The following is an 18,660-nucleotide window of genomic DNA, read 5'->3' as shown; positions in this document are numbered from 1 at the left end:
TGACTCCAAATTCCTTATCCTTACCCCTCACCATACCACCTTCAAGTTCTCTGCCTTACAACCATCCCTCTCAGACTCTTTCCTTCCCTCTCCCACACCAGGTCAGTCATCACAGGTTTACCTTCTCCAGGGTCTGGGTTCCTTGGCCAGGGGCTTCAAGAGGCTGCTCCCAGGCAGACCCCTCCCTCTCCTGGTCCACTCTGCCTATGTCTGCCATCAGAGGCCCCAGAACCACGCATTGACGCGGGGCCGTGCGTCAAGCCTCCTGTATCACTTGCTACTGCCTGCCATGCCCCTCCACCCGCTATGCACGGCTGGCTGTATCCACCAGAGTGGAAGCTCCAGAAGGGCAGGGATCACTATCTGTCTTGTTCTCTGTCTTATCCTCAGGGCCTAGAATGGAGTCAGGCAAACAGCAGGCTAACACTAATTAGTGGTTGAGTGAAGAGATAAATGTCTATCAGAAGATAATTTATGGGGGACTCAAGTTTCCACAGGTCTCAGGGGTAGAGGCACTGATGGCTTTTTGTTCCAGATCATCTTTTTTGAGGAGGTTCACACAGCAAACAGCCTTGAAAGGTAGAGATAGTGTCTCCCCCAGTGGAGGGCAGTTTTGTTTGTCCTCCAGTATAATAAATATAAGGTCTCCCTTGGGGGCAAAGTTGGCAGATTCACAGCCGATTGTAAAAGACTGGGGAGTCTTCACATTAGATGCAAGGGTAAAATCTCAGAACCTTCAGAATTCATGACAATGGTCCTTCTGCCTTTCAGTAGAACAACTGATACAGCCTGCACCTCCCATCACTCCCAGACACCTGCCTCTAGTGCCAACGTCCCCTTAGTGTCCTCTAGAGCTGAGTTAATTCATCCAGGCTGCCCACACAGCCTTCCAAGTCCCCTAGGGATGGCTCCCACCTCCCTAACTGCACCTGCTCTCAGCCCACCCCTGCTCCATATCAGGCAGTCATCCCAACTGCACACCTTCTCCACTCCCTTGCATCTTTGCCGTTATCATGCTGTCCCCTCCACAAGGCTCATCCTTACCCCTTTCCACTGAAACCCTGTCACTGCTTGTGTTCAGGATCCTGTCTCATCTCCTCCATAAGTCCTCACTTTACTACTCTTGTAGGGTTCTCCCATCCTTCTGTCTTGAATTACGGGTTCCTAGGTAAACCCTACTCTGCCTCTCCCAGAGGTTCCACGCCCTCATCTCCCAGAGCAGTGATCTTCGCACCTTCTGCAGCCTCCGCCATACATAGGAGCTCAGGAGATGAGTAATGTCTTGAGGAGTTGAACCACACACGGAAGGATCTTGAGGAGTGGTAAGGTGGAAGGACAGTGGAGTGGGGAATTGAGGAGAAGAGAGTGAACAAAAGCATGGAGGTGGAAGTGGCCAGGGCAGGGGAATAACCAGGTTTGGTTGGTGCTGAGTTCATACCAGACAGCCGAAAGAGATGGGCCTGGAAAGATGAAGGAAGTGAGGCCCAGGCTCAGGAGGGCCGTGGCCATGGGGGTCCCATTCCTTTTTAGGGCAGAATCTGGTACTGCTTCTCCAGGGTCTGAGTTCCTTGGCCGGGGGCTTCAAGAGGCTGCTCCCAGGCAGACCCCTCCCTCTCCTGGCCCACTCCACCTGTGTCTGCCATCAGAGGCCCCAGAACCTCGCACTGACGCGGGGCCGCGCGTGAGTCAAGCCTGCGTCACGGCGCCCCGCCGTCAGGGTGGCCTTTCTCAAAGCGAGGGAACAGTGCGCGCAGCGCTGCGCTCCGCCCCGCTCCATTCCGCTCCGCAGAGCCGGCGCGGCCCGAGTGCAGGGAGGGTGGCACTGGGCTCTGGCGCCTGCAGCCTCACGCGCTCCCTCCGCAGCTGTACCTGGGTTTCTGGACCGCTCCCCCGAGGCCCGAGCACGCCGCGGGCGGGAGACCGGGCGGGACCAGCGGCGAGGGAGGGAGCAGAGCGATCAGAGTCGCGTGCGCCCGTGCGCGGCTCCGGGTCTCCTCCCAGCCCCGGCTGGGGCCCGTCGCCGCCACACTCGGACTGCTCGTGGGAGGGGCTGTGAGCCCGCCACCCGTCGGGGACCGAAGCTGCTCGGTCCGAGTGCAGGAGCCGAGACCGCGCTACGACCCACGCGGGACAGGTGAGTCGCCGGCCGCGCCCCGCCTGGCTTTATGGGACCAGCCGCCGCAACTTCAGCTGTTCCGGCCCCACCCCAGCCCGGGAGGCCTAAGGACTGAGGTGCGAGGCGGCGCTGCCCGGGTATCCGCCTGGCTGTGCAAGGGCCCCAGCCACTTGATCCGCCGTTGCCTGGCGACGGAACCTTGGGGCCCGCACTCCTCCGGCGCTTCGCGGGTGCTCTGCGCCCAGCTCACGGGTTGGACACCCGGCTTCACCTTCCCGGGCTCAGGAGGGCCGAAGAACTCCAGAGGTAATCAGGCAGAGCTGCAGAGGCAAGCGCACGCGGAGGACCGGGGAGGAGGCCCGGCAAGAACTGCTGCCTAGAGCTGCGCGCCTTAGGGTGCAGTTCTCCCCGGGAGTCTCCTGCGCGGCTGGGGACCCCAGCCCCAGCCACTCGGCTTCAGGCCCATGACCTTGACAGTAACATTGGCAAGAGAAGCAGAGCGCTCGCGCCTGAGATAAATATTTAATTCCCAGTCTTGGGGCTAGTCCTGGCTGAACTCGAAGCCAGATAGCGGAGAGCCCGTGCTCCCTCCAGGGAAGCGCGTCTGGGAACGGAATGGCGGAAATGCGGACGTAGGTGCGCGAGGTGCAAGTCTGGAGGGGGCGCCGCCTCGGGAGCGAGGCCACTGTCACGTTTATGCCTGTGCACACCGTGCTGTCCAGCGATGCGCGATGCTTGTAGTGCTCCAGGGAGGATCGCTCCCTCAGGGGCGCGGCCTCCTGCTCTTTCCTTTTAAGGCTCAAACAGCCCCGTCAGGGCTGCAAGTGTTCAGAAATCCCGAGGCCATTCACCTTACGGAATCCAGTCGCTGTCAAGGAGAGTTTAAAAAAAATTTTTTTTCCCTTTCCTCTTTCGTTCTTTGAGAAAATTTTTATCGGACCGTTTAGATGAAGAAATTTCTAGCCGGAGCTACCTTTGGGGCAATTCAACTGTGAACACGAGGCAGCTGGGTTTGGGTTGGGGAGATAGGTCAGGGGTGTAGAGAAGGAAGCTTGTTTTGAGTGCACTGCCCCTGTTAATGGGAACTTTCAGGAACTAAAAAATCCTGAAATGCTCCCCCTGCCGCAATTCAACCAAAACTTTAGTTACGCTGTATTGGACTGATGTCTGAAGAACAAGGTCAGAGTGAGTGGAGGTTAACAGAGGGCTTCTTGTGTCTCATGCTGTGCTTGCATTATCGCATGATCGGCTGAGGTGGACCTGGGCAGGAAGAGCTTTGAGGTCATACCTACTTGTCCTTGGCCGTGGCCCATCCATGGGGACCATCAGAGGCTCAGCTCCTCTGCTGGCTTTTTCTCTAATGGAGCAGCTGTGGCTAAGTAGGTGGTGAATTTCAGCAAATCCTTGCAGCTCAGCCTGGAGGGTGACTCAGTGCAGAAGGCAGATTGTGCCCACCAGCCTGATTGGAGTGTGTTTGGCCTGAGTCACATGCAGAGTTGTGTGTCAGCTATTTGTGAGTTGAATGGAAGCTCTTTACTGGGACTTGTGAGTGACAAGGACCTGAGCTTCCAGTGTTTTGACATCATTGACCAAAGGTGAGCAAGTCTCCAGAGTGAGCTAAGCAGAGATCTGGCTACTGGGCAAGTGTCCTGGAGCTGTGAGCCCATGGGAAAGGTGAGCAGGACTGGGTTGGGAGAGGGGAGATTGGAGGAGAGGGTTGGGGTGTCGGGGGAGGAGGCCCTATGATTTCAGTGAGAACTGGGCCCAGTGCTCTGCCATGTGCCAGTGTGGGGTGACCTTGGGCAAGTCCCTTACCTCCCAAGGCTCAGTCTCCTCCACTGTAGAGCAGGGATGCCAGTAGTACCTTTTCTGCAGGCTTATTTTTAAGCCCAGTGCTAGACACCTAGCAGATGCTCATTAAATGTTAGTTCCGCATCCCTTTCCTCATGGATCTTAATCAGAAGTGAGTCTTTCTCTTCTTGTCCTTGTTTCTTGGTGTGAGAGGGAGTGTGGAGACAAATGAAAGTGGCAGGGCTTTCCATGTGGTTGAGAAGGACCTATAGTGCAGCTTCAAACTGACTTATTTCCAACCCTCAAGGGTTCCCTGGGAGATCTTGAGTGGAGAAGCCTGAGTAAGAGCAGGGCTGTGGGATGTGGAGTCGGGTGGGGGAGTGGGTAGGGGGTGGGCAGATCTGTGCTGGGGCCTCTGGGTGCTGAGCTAAGATATGTGCACCTCAAGAGCAAAGAAAATAAGGGGATCCCCCCAGGACATCAAGAAAGAAGCCATGCTGACTCAGGGAACTCTAGTCTGCGACTGGAAATGTATGTATGTGAGTGAGTGTGTGTGCGTGCGTGTGTGCGTGTGTGTGTGTGTGCACGCACACGTGTGTGCATGCTCATGAGAGTGAGTGGTACATGCACCCTGGAATCACTACCCTCCCAGTTGGATCTGGGAGCAAATTCCAAGGATGATATAATAAATACAGAGAGGAGAGGAATCCTAAGAAGCAAGTTCTTTCTGTCTGTGCAGCTTCCTTTTCCTCATGCTCCTTCCTGTCCAGATTTGCTGCAGCAGGACGATGCATCATTAATCCCTTCAAAGCTGCTAAGATAAACAACAGAACATTTTAAAAGGAAGATGGATTTTGGTTTTTTCCTAAACCAGGTCTGAGTTATTGCTCACTCTCAGGCTGGGCTGCAAGAAATCCTTACAACAAAATTTCTGGATGGGGAATTTCACCAGGATGGGGGAAAATTCTGTTATTATAGATTCGTCTTACATCAGCCTTCCTTAGTCTGGTATCCCCTTTGACTTCCAGAGGTCAGAAGCACAGTACCACGGGTAGCTCTGTAGTAGTACATGCCCTGTGATCGCAGGTGGGATGGTCATCTGTGGGGAAATGCCTGTTTGGCCTGTTTTTAGGAGGGCTGGGTGCTGGGTGCTTAGCACACAATGATAGTATCTAAGTTTTTATTGAGGCTTCTGCGCTGTGCTAAATGCTTCATTCATATACTATCTCATTTAACCTTCTTTACAGTCCCAGAAGGCATATTATTGCTCTCAGCAGTTTACAAATGTGGGACTTGAATTCAGAGAGGTTAAATAATTTGCTCAAGGTCACACGGTAGTGGGTGGCAACCTGAGAATTTGCACTCAGGTCTGTTAGATTCCAGACTTCATGTTCTTGATGTCTATGTGATGTGAATCCATAATGAGTTCTTAATAAATTTTTGCTGACGACATAGGTATTTACCCAAACGAGGTTATCTAAACCTGTGAGTTTGTTTCTTTAAGCTGTTGCTCTGAGAAGAGGGACATGAGCCTCCACTAATGGGAAACTGGTAAAGAATGAGCATACCCCAGTTTCTAAGGGGGAATACAGTATGTGGTCCCAGGTTGGTTGGAATCCAAAAGAACATCGCAGGCTCCATCTTGATGCTTTACTGTCCTGTCCATCTTTCTCTTCCTGATCTCTACCACCCCAACCTCATTCCTATAAAGTCTGTCCCAGTCTGGGGTTGTTTCTAGGAGCAGTGAAGGAAGAGTCAGAGCAAATGTGAGGATGCCTGAGGATTTTTGCTTCTGCAGTACCAAGGGCAGCCAGTCACTGGTGGGCTATGATGTGTCAGGTTTCTCTGCTGGAGAATGTGTGCCAGGGACCTGCAGCAGTTTCTGGTGAGGTCCCAGACCCCAGAGCTAAACTGCTAACCCTCCAAGGTCATTGGCAGCAGTGGCGGCAAGGGCTGCCCAGGGGGATGCTGCTTGCTTCCTGGTCCCGCCCCATGGAGCCTGTGCTCCTCACCCTTGGGGCTCTACCACGTGCGTCCTTGACTATTCTGGGAAACTTGGTCTCTGATTCCTTCTGCTTCTCCATCTCTTCTCTCTCTGAGAAATCACCTGGAAGAATAGGTCCCTATTCTCCTAGCCTGCCTCGCATCTTTGAGCCCGCTTTGTTCACGGTGGGGAAGTTTCTGAAAGTGAGAGTGGATTGTTGAAAGATAAGCACCCCCAGGGGACAAAGAGGTCTTCTCGGAAGCCCTTGCTCCATAGACAGCCATTTTGAGGAGATACAGTCTTTGGGTAATTCTCTCTCCCATCCCCCATCCCCCATGAGTAATTTTAAAAATTAAGATATGGTCCATCTCTGGATAAATTCAGTTATTAAAAAATATAGTTAGATATTCACTGTGCACAGAAAACTCACATGTGAAAATGTGAGCTCAGCTGTAAGATGCATTACTGTGCCAAATTATTCTCATGTTTAAAACCAGGTATGTTTTGTTAGAGAACAATTCTGTGTCAGATGAGGCTTGGGCAGCCTGAGTCCCCAACTTGGGAGCTGAGACTGAAAATGCTTTTGCTCTGAGGTCACTTGTGGAGTGAGGATGGGGCAAGCGTGGGGCCAGAGGAAGTAACACCCCAGCTTCCAGGCCTGGAAGTCATCGAATCTACTGCATCTGACCCAGTGAGTTGCCACTCTGTCTTCCACAGCCTACTCACAGTTCATTTGAAGATAAGTTTCCTTTTGCTGTATTCCATCATTTCTAATTATGGGTTTAATTGGAACTTCTGTTGGATTCTGTGAACCACTAATTTGCCACCTATTATTTCACTTGCAAATAGAATCTATTGGTCCACACCCCAAATTCCTGCTGGCTGCATTTTCTCTTTAATTATAAGACTTCTGGGCTCCTGTTTTAAATCCAACTCCAGGCCAGCAGTGCTCTTTGATAAAGCTGCCATTCAGAGGATGTGAACAGTCATCTGATGGGATGGCTCCAGCAGGTGCTACCAGGTGAGTGCTCAGGGAGGACATGGATCTCCTCTTGCTGGGGGTCTACAGGGAGGAGAGCATGCTCCTGTAATGGGCAGCGAGCGCTGGCTTTCAGAATGGCCTGATGGGTGCTGTCCACGGTCCTGGCACACCTCTGAGACAACCTGCCTGCTAGTAGTTTGGGGACTCCTTTAGAACCACTGGAAGGAATCTCCTTGACTAGTCCCCCAATTTGCATTATGCTTTTAGCTTTGGGAATGGATCTGGCCAAGTGAGAAAGCTCCTGAACTCCGGGCGGAATGATGGTAGATGGACTTGTTCCATTGTTGACTTGCTGAATGAGATTCACACGTGTCGCTTTGCAGTGTGGCACAGTGCATTGGAGAACTTCCTAACCAGGGCCCCAGATGGGTGGCCCAGAGATAATGACACCTTCATCCCCTGGAATAGCCTTGAATGGCCTAGGATGGAGAAGCCTGCTGCATTTACCCAGTGTGCCATGGCAGTATTCTCCTCTCTGTGCGTCATCATGTGTGGAAGATTGGAAAGCACCAAAGTATGGAAGAGTACGGACTACTGAGTGAGGTGGACCACAGCTTGGATTCTGTCTCTCCGTTTCATGGCTGGGTAATCTAGTGCACGGTAGTAGTCTAGTGTACGGTAGTTATCTTCCCTCAGCTTAGGCTTCTTCATCTGTAAAATGAGCATTCCATCTTACCCCAAGTTGGGGATAAATAACATACGGAAGGACAGTAGGTCTTCAAAAGTGTGCTTCCTCCACTGTGATCTCAGGTGGCTGGCGACTTGCTCCTGATGGGGGTGCCTTTCAGCCCACCCCTCCACAAAGCCTTGCTGAAGGCTGCTGGGGAAAGAGACTCAAATGTTTCTGGTCCTCAGGAAAGAGGCATCATGTTGGGACAGTAATTAAGAGTTTCTGATCACTATTCTTTCAAGTGCTCTTCGGCAGTCTGGTGGGTAATTTAGGTAATTGGACACCCGTGATTCCTTCTGTCTCTCTCTGGAACAAGAGGAAATAGTGGCTGTAAGAAAATCCAGGTCAGAGGATTAAGGCAGAGGTTGTAAGGGCCCATCTGTTGCCACTGTGGGCCTCCCACAAATAAGAAAAGCAGGGAATCAGGCTTTTGCTTGTCACTCCTGGAATTTTTTCTTTTCACAACTGACTTAAAAAATAATTTTTTTTCCTACATCAGGACAGTCTCATGGGTCTTCTGTTCGGGGCCTGTGTACGTTTCAGTACCCTGGGTCCTCTGTTTTCCTCTCTTTAAAACCTCAACCTTATCCAACAGCCTGGCCCAGGTCACCACCATCTCTAACCTACCTGCTTTTTCTTTTTAAAATTTATTTAGTTGACGTACAAGGCTGTGTTAATTTCTGCTGTATAGCAATGTGATTCAGTTATACATATGTATATGTACTTTTTCATATTCTTTTCCACTATGGTTTATCACAGGTTACTGAGTATAGTTCCCTGTGCTGTACAGTAGAACCTTGTCATTTATGCATCCTATATGTAATAGTTTGCATCTGCTAATCCCAAACTCCTAATCCATGTGCTTTTTAACTTGTACTCTATCCATCCCTTTAAAAACAGTTTTCTGTTCGAGGGAAGACCCAAACTCCTTTCCACGGCTGATGGGTCCTGCTTGCTCAGGCTGCCAGCTATTCTCCTGTCTCAGCATATCCTACTCTACCCTGGCTTAGGATGCTCTAAGCACAGGGCCTGTGTGGCTCCTGCCTTGGGACCTTTGCACTTTCTGCTCCCCCTGCCATGATTGCTTCCCCAGGACATCCTGGCTTACACTCTCACATTATCAGGTCTTTAGCAGAGTTGCTTTCCAATACCCCCTATACATTATAGCATCCCTACCTCACTCTATCCCCTGTATATATTTATTTGATATCACTATTGTTATAGTTTATGCCTATATATATGATATTCCCTGGTAACTCAGCTGGTAAAGAATCTACCTGCAATGCAGGGGACACCGGTTCGATTCCTGGGTTGAAGATCTGCTGGAGAAGGGATAGACTACCCACTCCAGTATTCTTGGGCTTCCCTGTTGGCTTGGCTGGTAAAGAATCCACCTGCAATGCGGGAAACCTGGGTTCAATCCCTGGGTTGGGAAGATCCCCTGGAGGAGGACATGGCAACCCACTCCAATATTCTGACCTGGAGAATTCCATGGACTGTATAGTCCATGGGGTTGCAAAAAGTTGGATACGACTGAGCGACTTTCACTTTCCACTTTCATGTGATATTAATTATTATTATATGTGATTTTTATTTGTCCTCTAAATCCTCCAGAGCAGGGACATTGTTTTCTTTGTTCTCTGCTGTACTAGGACAGGGCTTGATGCTCAGTTACTGTTCAGTAAATATCTGTTGAAGGAAATAAAGGACAGGAAAGAGGGAAAGAGAGAGGGAAAATATAGAGAAGTTTTAAAATCCCATATTTCATTAGTATCTCTAGTTCATCAGAGTCTCTGGGCTCCATTCTCCTTCAGTTCAAGAGAGAAGTGGAAATACGCTGGAGCTCCAAACACCTGCATCCCCCACTAGCCCCACACGTCCTCAGGTAACCGTGCTTGTTCCATGCTGGTTCCTGGACGTTGCAGGCACATGGGTGAGTGGGCCTCTTCCTAGTTTAGCCCATCTCCCCCATGTTCTCATGTGGAGCGGCAGCTGATGGGGTTTATGGTGTGCTCCCTATTTCATTTTATCCTCAAGACAATCCCACGAGGTCAGAGCCTCATCCCCATCTTTTCAGGTCCAGAAGCTGAAACCAAAAGAGGTATAAACCCTCCCAAAGACTCATGACTCGCAGGTGGCTACAGGACTCAGGCCCAGGTTTCCCTGACTCCAAACCCATGATCCTCCTGGGACAGTGTGGTGGCTGAGAGATTCTGCAGTCACCTTATGTTGGTGGTTGGGACTCCGGGCCTCCACTTTTTGACTGTGTGCTATATTTCATCAATCCCAAGATGTGTAATTTTGCACAGTGTCACATCTTAAAATCAGAATGTGCAGTCAACAATGTCTCAGATGGGCTGTTGGTCAAGTGGAGTGACCTAGTTGGGTGAAAACCTCCCACGGACCCTTTCTGGTAAGTTCAAGAAAGTACCAACACCAAAAAGTCTTAAGTTCAATGAAATACAAGTAATGTATCCCCTCTGAGCCTCTACTTCTTCATCTGTAAAATGGGGATAAGAGTGGCACCAGCCTCATACAGCTTTTGGTGGGGTTAAAGGAAATAATGTCTGTTCAATACAATGGCTGCTATGGATAGTCAGCCCTCAAGAAGGATAGCCTATGTGCTGCTGGTCTTTTAAAAACTATTTATTTATTTATATGGTTGCACTGGGTTTTAGCTGTGGCAGTCAGGGTCATTAGTTGTGGCATATGGGATCTAGTTCCCTGACCAGGGATCCAACCTGGGCCCCCTGCATTGGGAGCATGGAGTCTCAGCCACTGGGATCACCAGAGGAGTCCCTGTGTTACTGTTGAAATTGCCGTTATCACCACAGTCCACTTTGCCCTCAGCACCTAAATTCTAGTGCAAGGCTCAGGTGGCTGTGGGGGCAGCCTTGGTGCTGCTCTTGCTTTCACACTCACTGGGCATGCATTCCCCCTCACATGACTTGGTAGAACTGAACCAAAAGCTTTTGTTGGCACTGGCCTCTCCCATATTTTCCAGTGCCAGTTCCTCCCCCCGTGGACCATCTGCCCCTTTTCCTGCTTTCCTTCCTCCTTGACTAAGAAAACAAAATATCAACTGCAGAGAACATGCTCAGTAAATGCAACAGGAAGGTGAGACGAGATGTAGAAGATTCCACTGGCTCCTTTGCCCGTGTGTTAGCCTCTGGAAGGCTCCATGCCAAGACCATGCCCATCCAGTGATTACTTCTCTGTGGTGTGGATGAATCCTGCCTGCAAACTGGAGACAAGGAGGCACAGATCATGGCTCCTATATGAAAGGCAAAATGTCTTTGAGCAATGGCCAGACTTCTTAGTTTATGTTAGTTTCAAACAGATGCTTGGGGCATCACATGCTCCTGGGATCAGAGTATCATGTCAGAAGATGGGAAAATTTGAAGCTGAGAAATAACATCAGATTCTAGAAAATTTGAGGAGTTCAAAATACATCAGTTCCTTGATTCACTCACTCACTTCATTCATATCATATTTATTGAGCACATGTAATAGTTGGTCACTAGAATTTGGCCTTGGGGAAGCAAAGATGCGGTCAGTTAGGATAAGGACTGGGGACCACAGCACAAAGCTGGAAGATCTTTGAAATGGAGTCAGAAGTGGCCGTTCTGTTGACTCGATGTTTCAAGAAGCTTTTCTTTCTCTTTCTCCTTCTATCCATGTGATAACCAGATGCAGTTGGTAGGTAAGAGCTGTTCCCTATTTTCCAGATGAGTCAGGGCTAGAAATCTGTCTTCCAAGGCCTAGGGTCCTCCCCACATGTGCTGTAGGGCTGCGCCAGATTACAGCCCCTGGCTGGGCAGACGACTTCTGGTAGGTTTACCACGTCTCTGCTCAGAGCTGTTAGCTTTTTGCCGTCACATCTTTGTTTCAAAGGAGAAGGGCAAAGTTCCGATTTAACATAGGAAGCAGGGAAGCAGGTTGTTCTTGGAGGGTGGGCAGGCAGAGACCTCGGAGCATCTGTGAATACCATGTCCTGTCCTGTGTGCCAGGCCCTGCTGGGTGTGGGGCAATGGGGAGGGGCATAGAGCTGATCCATCTTGGGTCCTGCCCTCAGGGAGCCTTGTGGTTCGAAAAGGAATCAGTCCTTAAATAACTAGCTATACTAGAAAGCCAGATGGTAAAAGTAGCAAATAGTCTTACAAGAAGTGTGCTGAGGAAGGGAGAGAAAGGGATGTTCTTTCTCACTGGACAGTTGTAGAAGGCGTCACGTCATTGGCTGGGCCTTGAGCTGGACGTTCAAAGACTAGAAGATTGAGGAGGCAGAGGACAAAGAGTGGTAGGTGGGCCGGGGAAGAGGAGGGAGCCAGGGCCAGGGAGGTGGAAGGGGGCCTGCAGGAGGAGCTGCCACGGCGATGCGATGGCAGTGGGCGTGGGGAGACATGGTATCTCCTCCAAAGGCCTGGAGGAGCTGTGAGCTGGACACCTGGTGCTGGCCTTCCACGGAGAGCATGAGGCTGGGGGAGGACAGATCTGAACCCACTGGCGGGACTTTGCGATGTGGGGATGGAGGGTGGAGGAGGGAGAGGCCAGGAATGTGCTGGCGTCTGGCTGTGCCTCCTGGGCGAGAAAACCCAAGATGAGCAGCCACCCCAGGCCAGGGCCTGCCAGGAGCAGTTTGTATCAGCTGACTGCCAGAGGTTCCAATAAGATAGTTAAAAATAATTCAGAGGACAGCTTGGGTCTGTTAACAGTCTGATCTGTATTGGGCTCAGTGGAAGCCCAGAGGCTCTGAGGTGATTAGAAAAAGTGTGTGGGCCACCACGGCTTGTCACCTGGAAATCAGGAAGCGGTTAAGTTCCCTGAGAGGAAGGGACCTGACCTCACTTTCTTCTCACCACTGCTTAGTCCTGAGTTGGACTTGGCTGTATGGCCCAGGGAGCTGGGCGTTCTCCACTGCTCTTCTCTTCTGGGGTCCCACGGCTTCCCTGTGCTGTGGTGGTGGTTTAGTAGCCAAGTCATGTCCAACTCTTTGTGATCCCATGGACTGCAGTCCGCCAGGCTTCTCTGTTCATGGGACTTTTCAGGCAAGAATACTGGAGTGGAATACATTTCCTTCTACAGGGGATCTTCCCGACCCAGGGATCTAACCCGGGTCTCCTGTGTTGCAGGTGGATTCTTTACCGCTGAGCCACCGGGAAGCCCTGTGATAGAGGTTTGCATTTACAGACTTGTAACACTCTCTCCAGAGTACCCACCCACTCAAGGCAGCAAGAGTGAGCACCCCAGGGCTTCAGTGAAGTCAGTCCTCGGGGTCTGTGGTCCCCTTGGCTCCTCTTTCCCCAAGATAGCAGCTTGTCCACTCAGTTCATCTGGGAGGCTCATGTGGAAACTGACTCCTTTGAGTTTGTCCTTTAAGTTACCAGATACCACCTTACTGACCTCAGGAGGCAGGTGCTCAGAGGGTCCCCCTTCCCCGGCTCCTGTGGGGTGGAGAAGCCCCTGGCTTGGCCTTGGTTGCAGGGTGAGCAGCCACCCCCTGCCCCCCACCCCGGGGGTAATTACTGAGTGAGTGCTGTGCTTGAAAGGTTGTTGTGGAGCCATCATCCCTCTGGCCCCGAGATATTTTTACCTGTCTGCCTCCTAGTCACACTATTTTTTTCTCTTTTTAAGAAGATTCACAGTTCACTCGCCCATCCTACTTCTCTCACATGCGCTATTCTGAGCTGTAAGCTGCATCTGTTGCTAAGTGACAGATCTGGCAACCGAGGGCTTTCTCGGCATTCGAGCCTCTCTGCATTGTGTTTTAAGTAGTTGAGGCATCCTTCCGGGGTGTACCATGGCACTGCATCCTCTGATGTGCCTCTTGGGAAAGCACCTTTACAACCCACCTCATTTACTGTGGGGCAGTAATCTGAGAACAGAGGGCTGGTGGTCAAAGCATCACCACAGCGCCCCAGTGAGCTCGCATCCGGAAGAGGGTGGCCTGACAGACAAGCCCAAGGACTTGCAGTGTGTGGTGCCTGGGGCAGGTCACACCTTGCTCACATGCATGTGCGGGAGGAGCACTCCCCGGATATATGCAGAGCTGAAAGGGCCTCAGAGATCATCCAGACCTGCCCGTTGCACACACAGGGAAAGCAAGGTCCAGAGAGGTCAGGTTGATGGTGCCGCTTTGCATAGTTGTCTGGTGGTTGGTCAAGCAAGGCCGGCACCAAATGGGCCTCCCCTTGGCTGGACCACCTCTGGCTCCACGGCAGCAAAGGCAGGGCAGAGAGGAATCTACCTGCCTGGACCGTCTCTGATTCTGGCGCTTGTCCCCGGCCGAGCTTCAGGGTCGCTGGGTACACGTTGGATTCCCGGGCCCTGGGCTGAAAGCTCACCTTTTCCAGCATGGGGTCTCCAGGCTTCAGGGAATTGGAGGGCAGGTTCTTTGAAGTCACTGCTGCTGCCTCCCCTTTAGACATGGAGAGAGCCCAGGAGTGAGGAGACGTGGGTGCTGACAGCTGTGTGATGGTGGCCATGCCCTGTCCCACCTAGGGGCACAGCTGTTCACTGCACTTCTCGGGCCAGGCTGTGAATCCAGTGAGATGATAAGAAGAGGTGACATCTGTGAGCACTTGCTGGGGGCTGGGCCCGCTCCTGAGACCTGTCCTCCCCTTGACATTACCGGGTGGCTATGCTCTGTTCACTGGCACTGAGGGAATCAGCTCAGGGAGGGGAAGAACCCGGCCAGGCTGGTGGCTGGTGAAGAGGGAAGCTGAGATTCGAACCCAGGCAGTTTGGCTTTGGAGCAGAATCACCACCTCATACTGGGCCCATGGACTGTGTAAAGCATGTTTTTAAATGATTTCAAACTATTCCAAATATGAGCTATAGTTCTATTCATAATATTGCCAGGCTTTACTGTGAGGCCATGCTTTTTTTTTTTTTTAATCAGTAATAACATTGCTGATCTTCAGGCCTGGGGCCTGGCCCCGTATGGCCCTTACCTGCTTCCCTTTGACCCCGGGGCCAGGTGGGTGGGCCTGGACCTCGCAGGGTCCACCAGCTTCAGGGTGCTCTCTGCGCTGGTGGTGCCTCACAACGCTCTCCGCTCTCTACCCCACTCCACCCGCAAACTCATTTTGGCTTTTCCTGAGGATAAACAGGGCATTTATGTAATGAAATATAAATAGGGGGACTTACATATTTTTAAATGAATAAAGACAAACAAGACCAGAATTCCAGATTGCGGCCTCCACCCTCGGGGTCCTTCCTAGTGCCAAGCCCTGTGCCAGGCACTCTGCGTACATCTGCTCGTGGAATCCTCACACAGCCCTCCCTGGGAGGCAGGAGCTGTCATCAGATAGAAGCTTTTCACCCAGCAAGGGCCTGACACTCACATAATTCAAGCGAGGTGGCTGCCCACCTCTCTCAGGGCACCAGCCAGTGTCTTTACGGTTGGCGGAGCGGGGTCGTGAAGGGGTGAAAGTGAGAGGTGGGGGAGGTGTGGGCCGGAGGGCAGGGGCTTTGAAGTCACACAGGCACTTCATTCGCTCACTCAGGCACTTGACATACATTTCCTGAGTGCCTCTGCCCCAGTGTCGCCTCCTCAGGGATGCCTCTCCAGATCCTAACATTGCAGCCCTCCGGCTTGCCAGCGACCTCACTCTCCATCCCATGATATTTGTCATTATAGTAAAAATCACCACTGGTTATTTTGTATGTTTATTTCTTTGAGTGTCTGGCCTGTCTGCCAGAAATAGAACTTCCACAAGGGGAAGCTCTGGATTCTTTCGTTTGCTGCCGTATCCCTCACACTTAGAGCCTGCTACAGAGAAAGTCAAAGTGTTAGTTGATCGGTTATGTCCAACTCTTTGCGACCCCATAGACTGTAGCCCGCCAGACTCCCCTGTCCATGGAATTTTCCAGGCAAGGATACTGGAGTGGGTAGCCATTCCCTTCTCCAGGGGATCTTTCCAACCCAGGGATCGAACTCAGGTCTCCCGCATTGCAGGTAGATTCTTCGCTGTTTAAGCCACCAGAAGAAGGCACTTAGTAAATATTTGTCAACTCAGTGAAATGAGTGAGTGAGTGAATGAATGAATGAAATGGGCTCTCAAATCCAGGCCTTTCTGACTTCAAAGCCCTCAAAGAAGATACTGTCTTCTTCCTGTGTTCCACCCCCTCCTGGGTCTGACCCAGTGGCTTTGGGCAATTATTTCCCTCTCTCTTGGCCTCAGTTTCCTCATATATAAAATGAGAATGTTCCTAGGATCCGTCAGACTTTAGTATTCCAAACATTGGACTCCTGTAATATGAACACACTCATGGATGCAGAAGGTTCCAGTCTTGATGGCAGCCTGGCCCAGTGTCTCAGCTTGCAAGTTTGCAGCAGCACTTTGCTGATGGCCCAGAGGACCCCAGGCCCCATCCTGTGGTGCATCACTGATGTCTTGGGAAGGAAGAAGCTCATATTGAGCTGATGCCTGTGGTTTCCGTGATGCTGTTGAGGGTACCCTTCTCTGGGTATATTAGAATGTGCCGGTTTTGTCCTTGAGCCCTCTCAGTTTACAATGGTGCTTTGTTCCCCACCCCCCTTCTCGTGCTGGTGACCAGAGCTGCCACTCACTAATCTATTTATGGGAAAGTGTGTTGTTGAATTGGCCAGCCTCAAGGTAAATTCTGCTGACTTGCAGGAATCCCTGTTTTCTCCAGTTGTGACAAGATGAACAGTACATCATATCGAATGCATTTCAGGTTGTTCTGATCTAATCCTGCTGCGGGCTGGCTACCTGCAGGGAGGCTCCGAGTTCAGGTGCCCTGGTGACTGCGCTCATAGGAGGGACCTACCTGACCCCCCTCCCCAGCTCTAGCTTTTTATAAAACTCCTAACGTGGCTGAGGGATGGCAGACTAGCTGGACAAGCCGCCATCACGTGTGCCTTAGGTTTTGTTCTCCACTTGAGGGCCTGGGGACCACGATCTGATGACTGGGGAGCAGGAGGGGTTTATCTTGGCAGCCTAGGCAAGAACACAGGCCTCCCCCTGGCACAACTCCTAGGGGCACCATCTGCTTCTGCAGCTCAGGCACCATAGCAGCTTGAGGGGAGGCTGAGGGCTTGAGGGTCCACAGACATACAATCCCACCTTGGGGCACCCTCCGGGCCATGATGGAGAGTTCAGCTGACCCACTGTGAAGCAGAGTCCCAACCGAGAGCTGCGTTGCTTATAGGGAATTCTGAGGTCTTTCAGGCAGTCTGGCTCTGTCCCAAACCCTGACTGTGCCTAGAGTAGAAGGGGACAGTCACTAAAGAATCATTGCCCCCCTTAGATGAAGAGGACAAGAAAGCGTCACTTGCTTGTGTGATCCAAAACCTGGCCTGGGGAGGGCTGGCTAACCTGCAGACCAGGGAGGACAGTTGTCCCCATCTGCCAGGTCTCCTAGCTTCGTTACATGTATAATAGGATCTGGCTGGCCAGGTCTCCTCAAAGGTCAGGTGTTGGGTGGAGCCAGCCAGGAGGTCTGGGTCCAGGCCAGCAGCAGGGCAGGTGTGTGCACTTCTGCTACACAGAGCTCTTGCCCGAGTGTTAAGATGGCACGTGCAAGGGGAACAGAGGCAGCTCCTTCGCTTAGTGGAGTAATGACAGAACACGACGATTTACATCCCTAGAAAGATGCAAGGCAACTGCCGGCCGGGGTGTACGTGGTTTAATTTTAAATCCTCCAACCTTCCCTTAACGAGGAGGTGCTTTGATACAAGTAGAGTGTTGGGATCCTTCAAAGGACTAGTTTCCTTGGTGCTCTATTTGTTTAAGGGAAAGCAGGAAAGAAGGATGGGGAATGACAGAAGCAGGGGAGAGTTGTGCCTCCCCCGCCCGCGCTGTGCAGACATTATCTGCTGTAAAACTGTCACAGAAGGATGGAGAACTGGCTCTTGGCTGCGGTGGCCTTCAGATAATGTCACTGCTGAGCGATGACCCAGGATTTGTTGGCACTGAGCAAGCATCTCTAGGTCTCTGCTGCCAGAATCTTTAGCTGAGCCTGGTCAGTACTCTTGCCTGGGGAATGCTGGTGTCCAGGGGCCCTATGTAAGACCGTTAGCCTTTTTTTTTTCTTTTTTGCAAACATGAATGTCCCTCTGAATCACTTGGAGTTTCTGTAGAAATACATTATTCAGTAAGTCTGGGGTGGGACTGAGAGTCTGTGTTACTGACAAGCATGTTGATGCCACTGGCCCCCAGCTGCATTTGGAATGCAGGTGCCGGTTTCCCTGGGTCCCACCAGTCGGTTTGACTCAATAGAACACAAGAGGGCTAGGACTTGGCTACACCTTGTGCTGCCCTAGGAGGGGAGGGCAGTGGAGCCCTCCAAATGTTCTTGAACATTCTAGGATCTATGATGGTGACAGGTGGCCATGTTGTGATGGGTGACCCTTTATTTGGGTTTGGTGTATGGTGTTACCCCTTCCATCAGGCTTGCCTTTCTGATGATGCTCAGCTGAGAAGGCTCATGGGGAAACTGAGGGTGCAGACCTTGAGGCCCTCAGTGGCCCTCACTGAGGAAGAAGGCAAGCTTGAAGTTCAAGGCCACTGACCAGCTTCTGAGTGTGCGAGAGGGAGTTGATTGGGTCGTGTCCACTCGGACTCCCCACCTCTCTGGTGTGGTCAGCAAACCCTCTCCTGCTCTTCTGGTTTCAGAGGTCCCTGGATGAGAAGGAGCTGACGGCAGCCAAGTCCCACCTTCTCCACGTGCTGGGAAGCAGGGCTGCGCCACCCAGGGGGCCCAATGCCGAAGAACAGCAAGGTGACCCAGCGCGAGCATAGCAATGAGCACGTCACGGAGTCGGTGGCCGACCTGCTGGCCCTGGAGGAGCCCGTGGACTACAAGCAGAGTGTTTTGAATGTGGCCGGAGAGGCAGGCGGCAAGCAGAAGGCAGCGGAGGAGGAGCTGGACGCGGAGGATCGGCCGGCCTGGAACAGCAAGCTGCAGTACATCCTGGCCCAGATTGGCTTCTCTGTGGGCCTCGGCAACATCTGGAGGTTCCCTTACCTGTGCCAGAAAAACGGAGGAGGTAAGGGGCAGCCCTGCTTGTCCCAGAGTGCCCTGCATGTGGG

The 18,660-nt window shown here is 51.8% G+C and overlaps 1 protein-coding gene across 2 annotated transcripts in view; it reads left to right on the top strand.

Moving 5' to 3' along the window:
- Positions 1–1,750: 1,750 nt before the first annotated feature.
- SLC6A17 (solute carrier family 6 member 17) overlaps positions 1,751–18,660 on the top strand; it is a 55,516-nt gene continuing 38,606 nt past the window's right edge. The window contains exons 1-2 of one of the 2 annotated variants that reach the window (XM_005891285.2): positions 1,751–2,134; positions 18,244–18,617. In XM_005891285.2, the coding sequence (XP_005891347.1) occupies positions 18,332–18,617 (286 nt within the window). In that variant the 5' untranslated portion in view covers positions 1,751–2,134; positions 18,244–18,331. Of the gene's footprint in view, positions 2,135–2,187; positions 2,423–18,243; positions 18,618–18,660 lie in introns of those variants that run through there. The other variant, XM_070367524.1, reaches the window with a different exon arrangement.

This window comes from Bos mutus, chromosome 3, assembly GCF_027580195.1.
Source record: "Bos mutus isolate GX-2022 chromosome 3, NWIPB_WYAK_1.1, whole genome shotgun sequence".
NCBI lineage: Eukaryota > Metazoa > Chordata > Mammalia > Artiodactyla > Bovidae > Bos > Bos mutus.
This window is presented reverse-complemented; position numbering and strand designations above follow the sequence as displayed.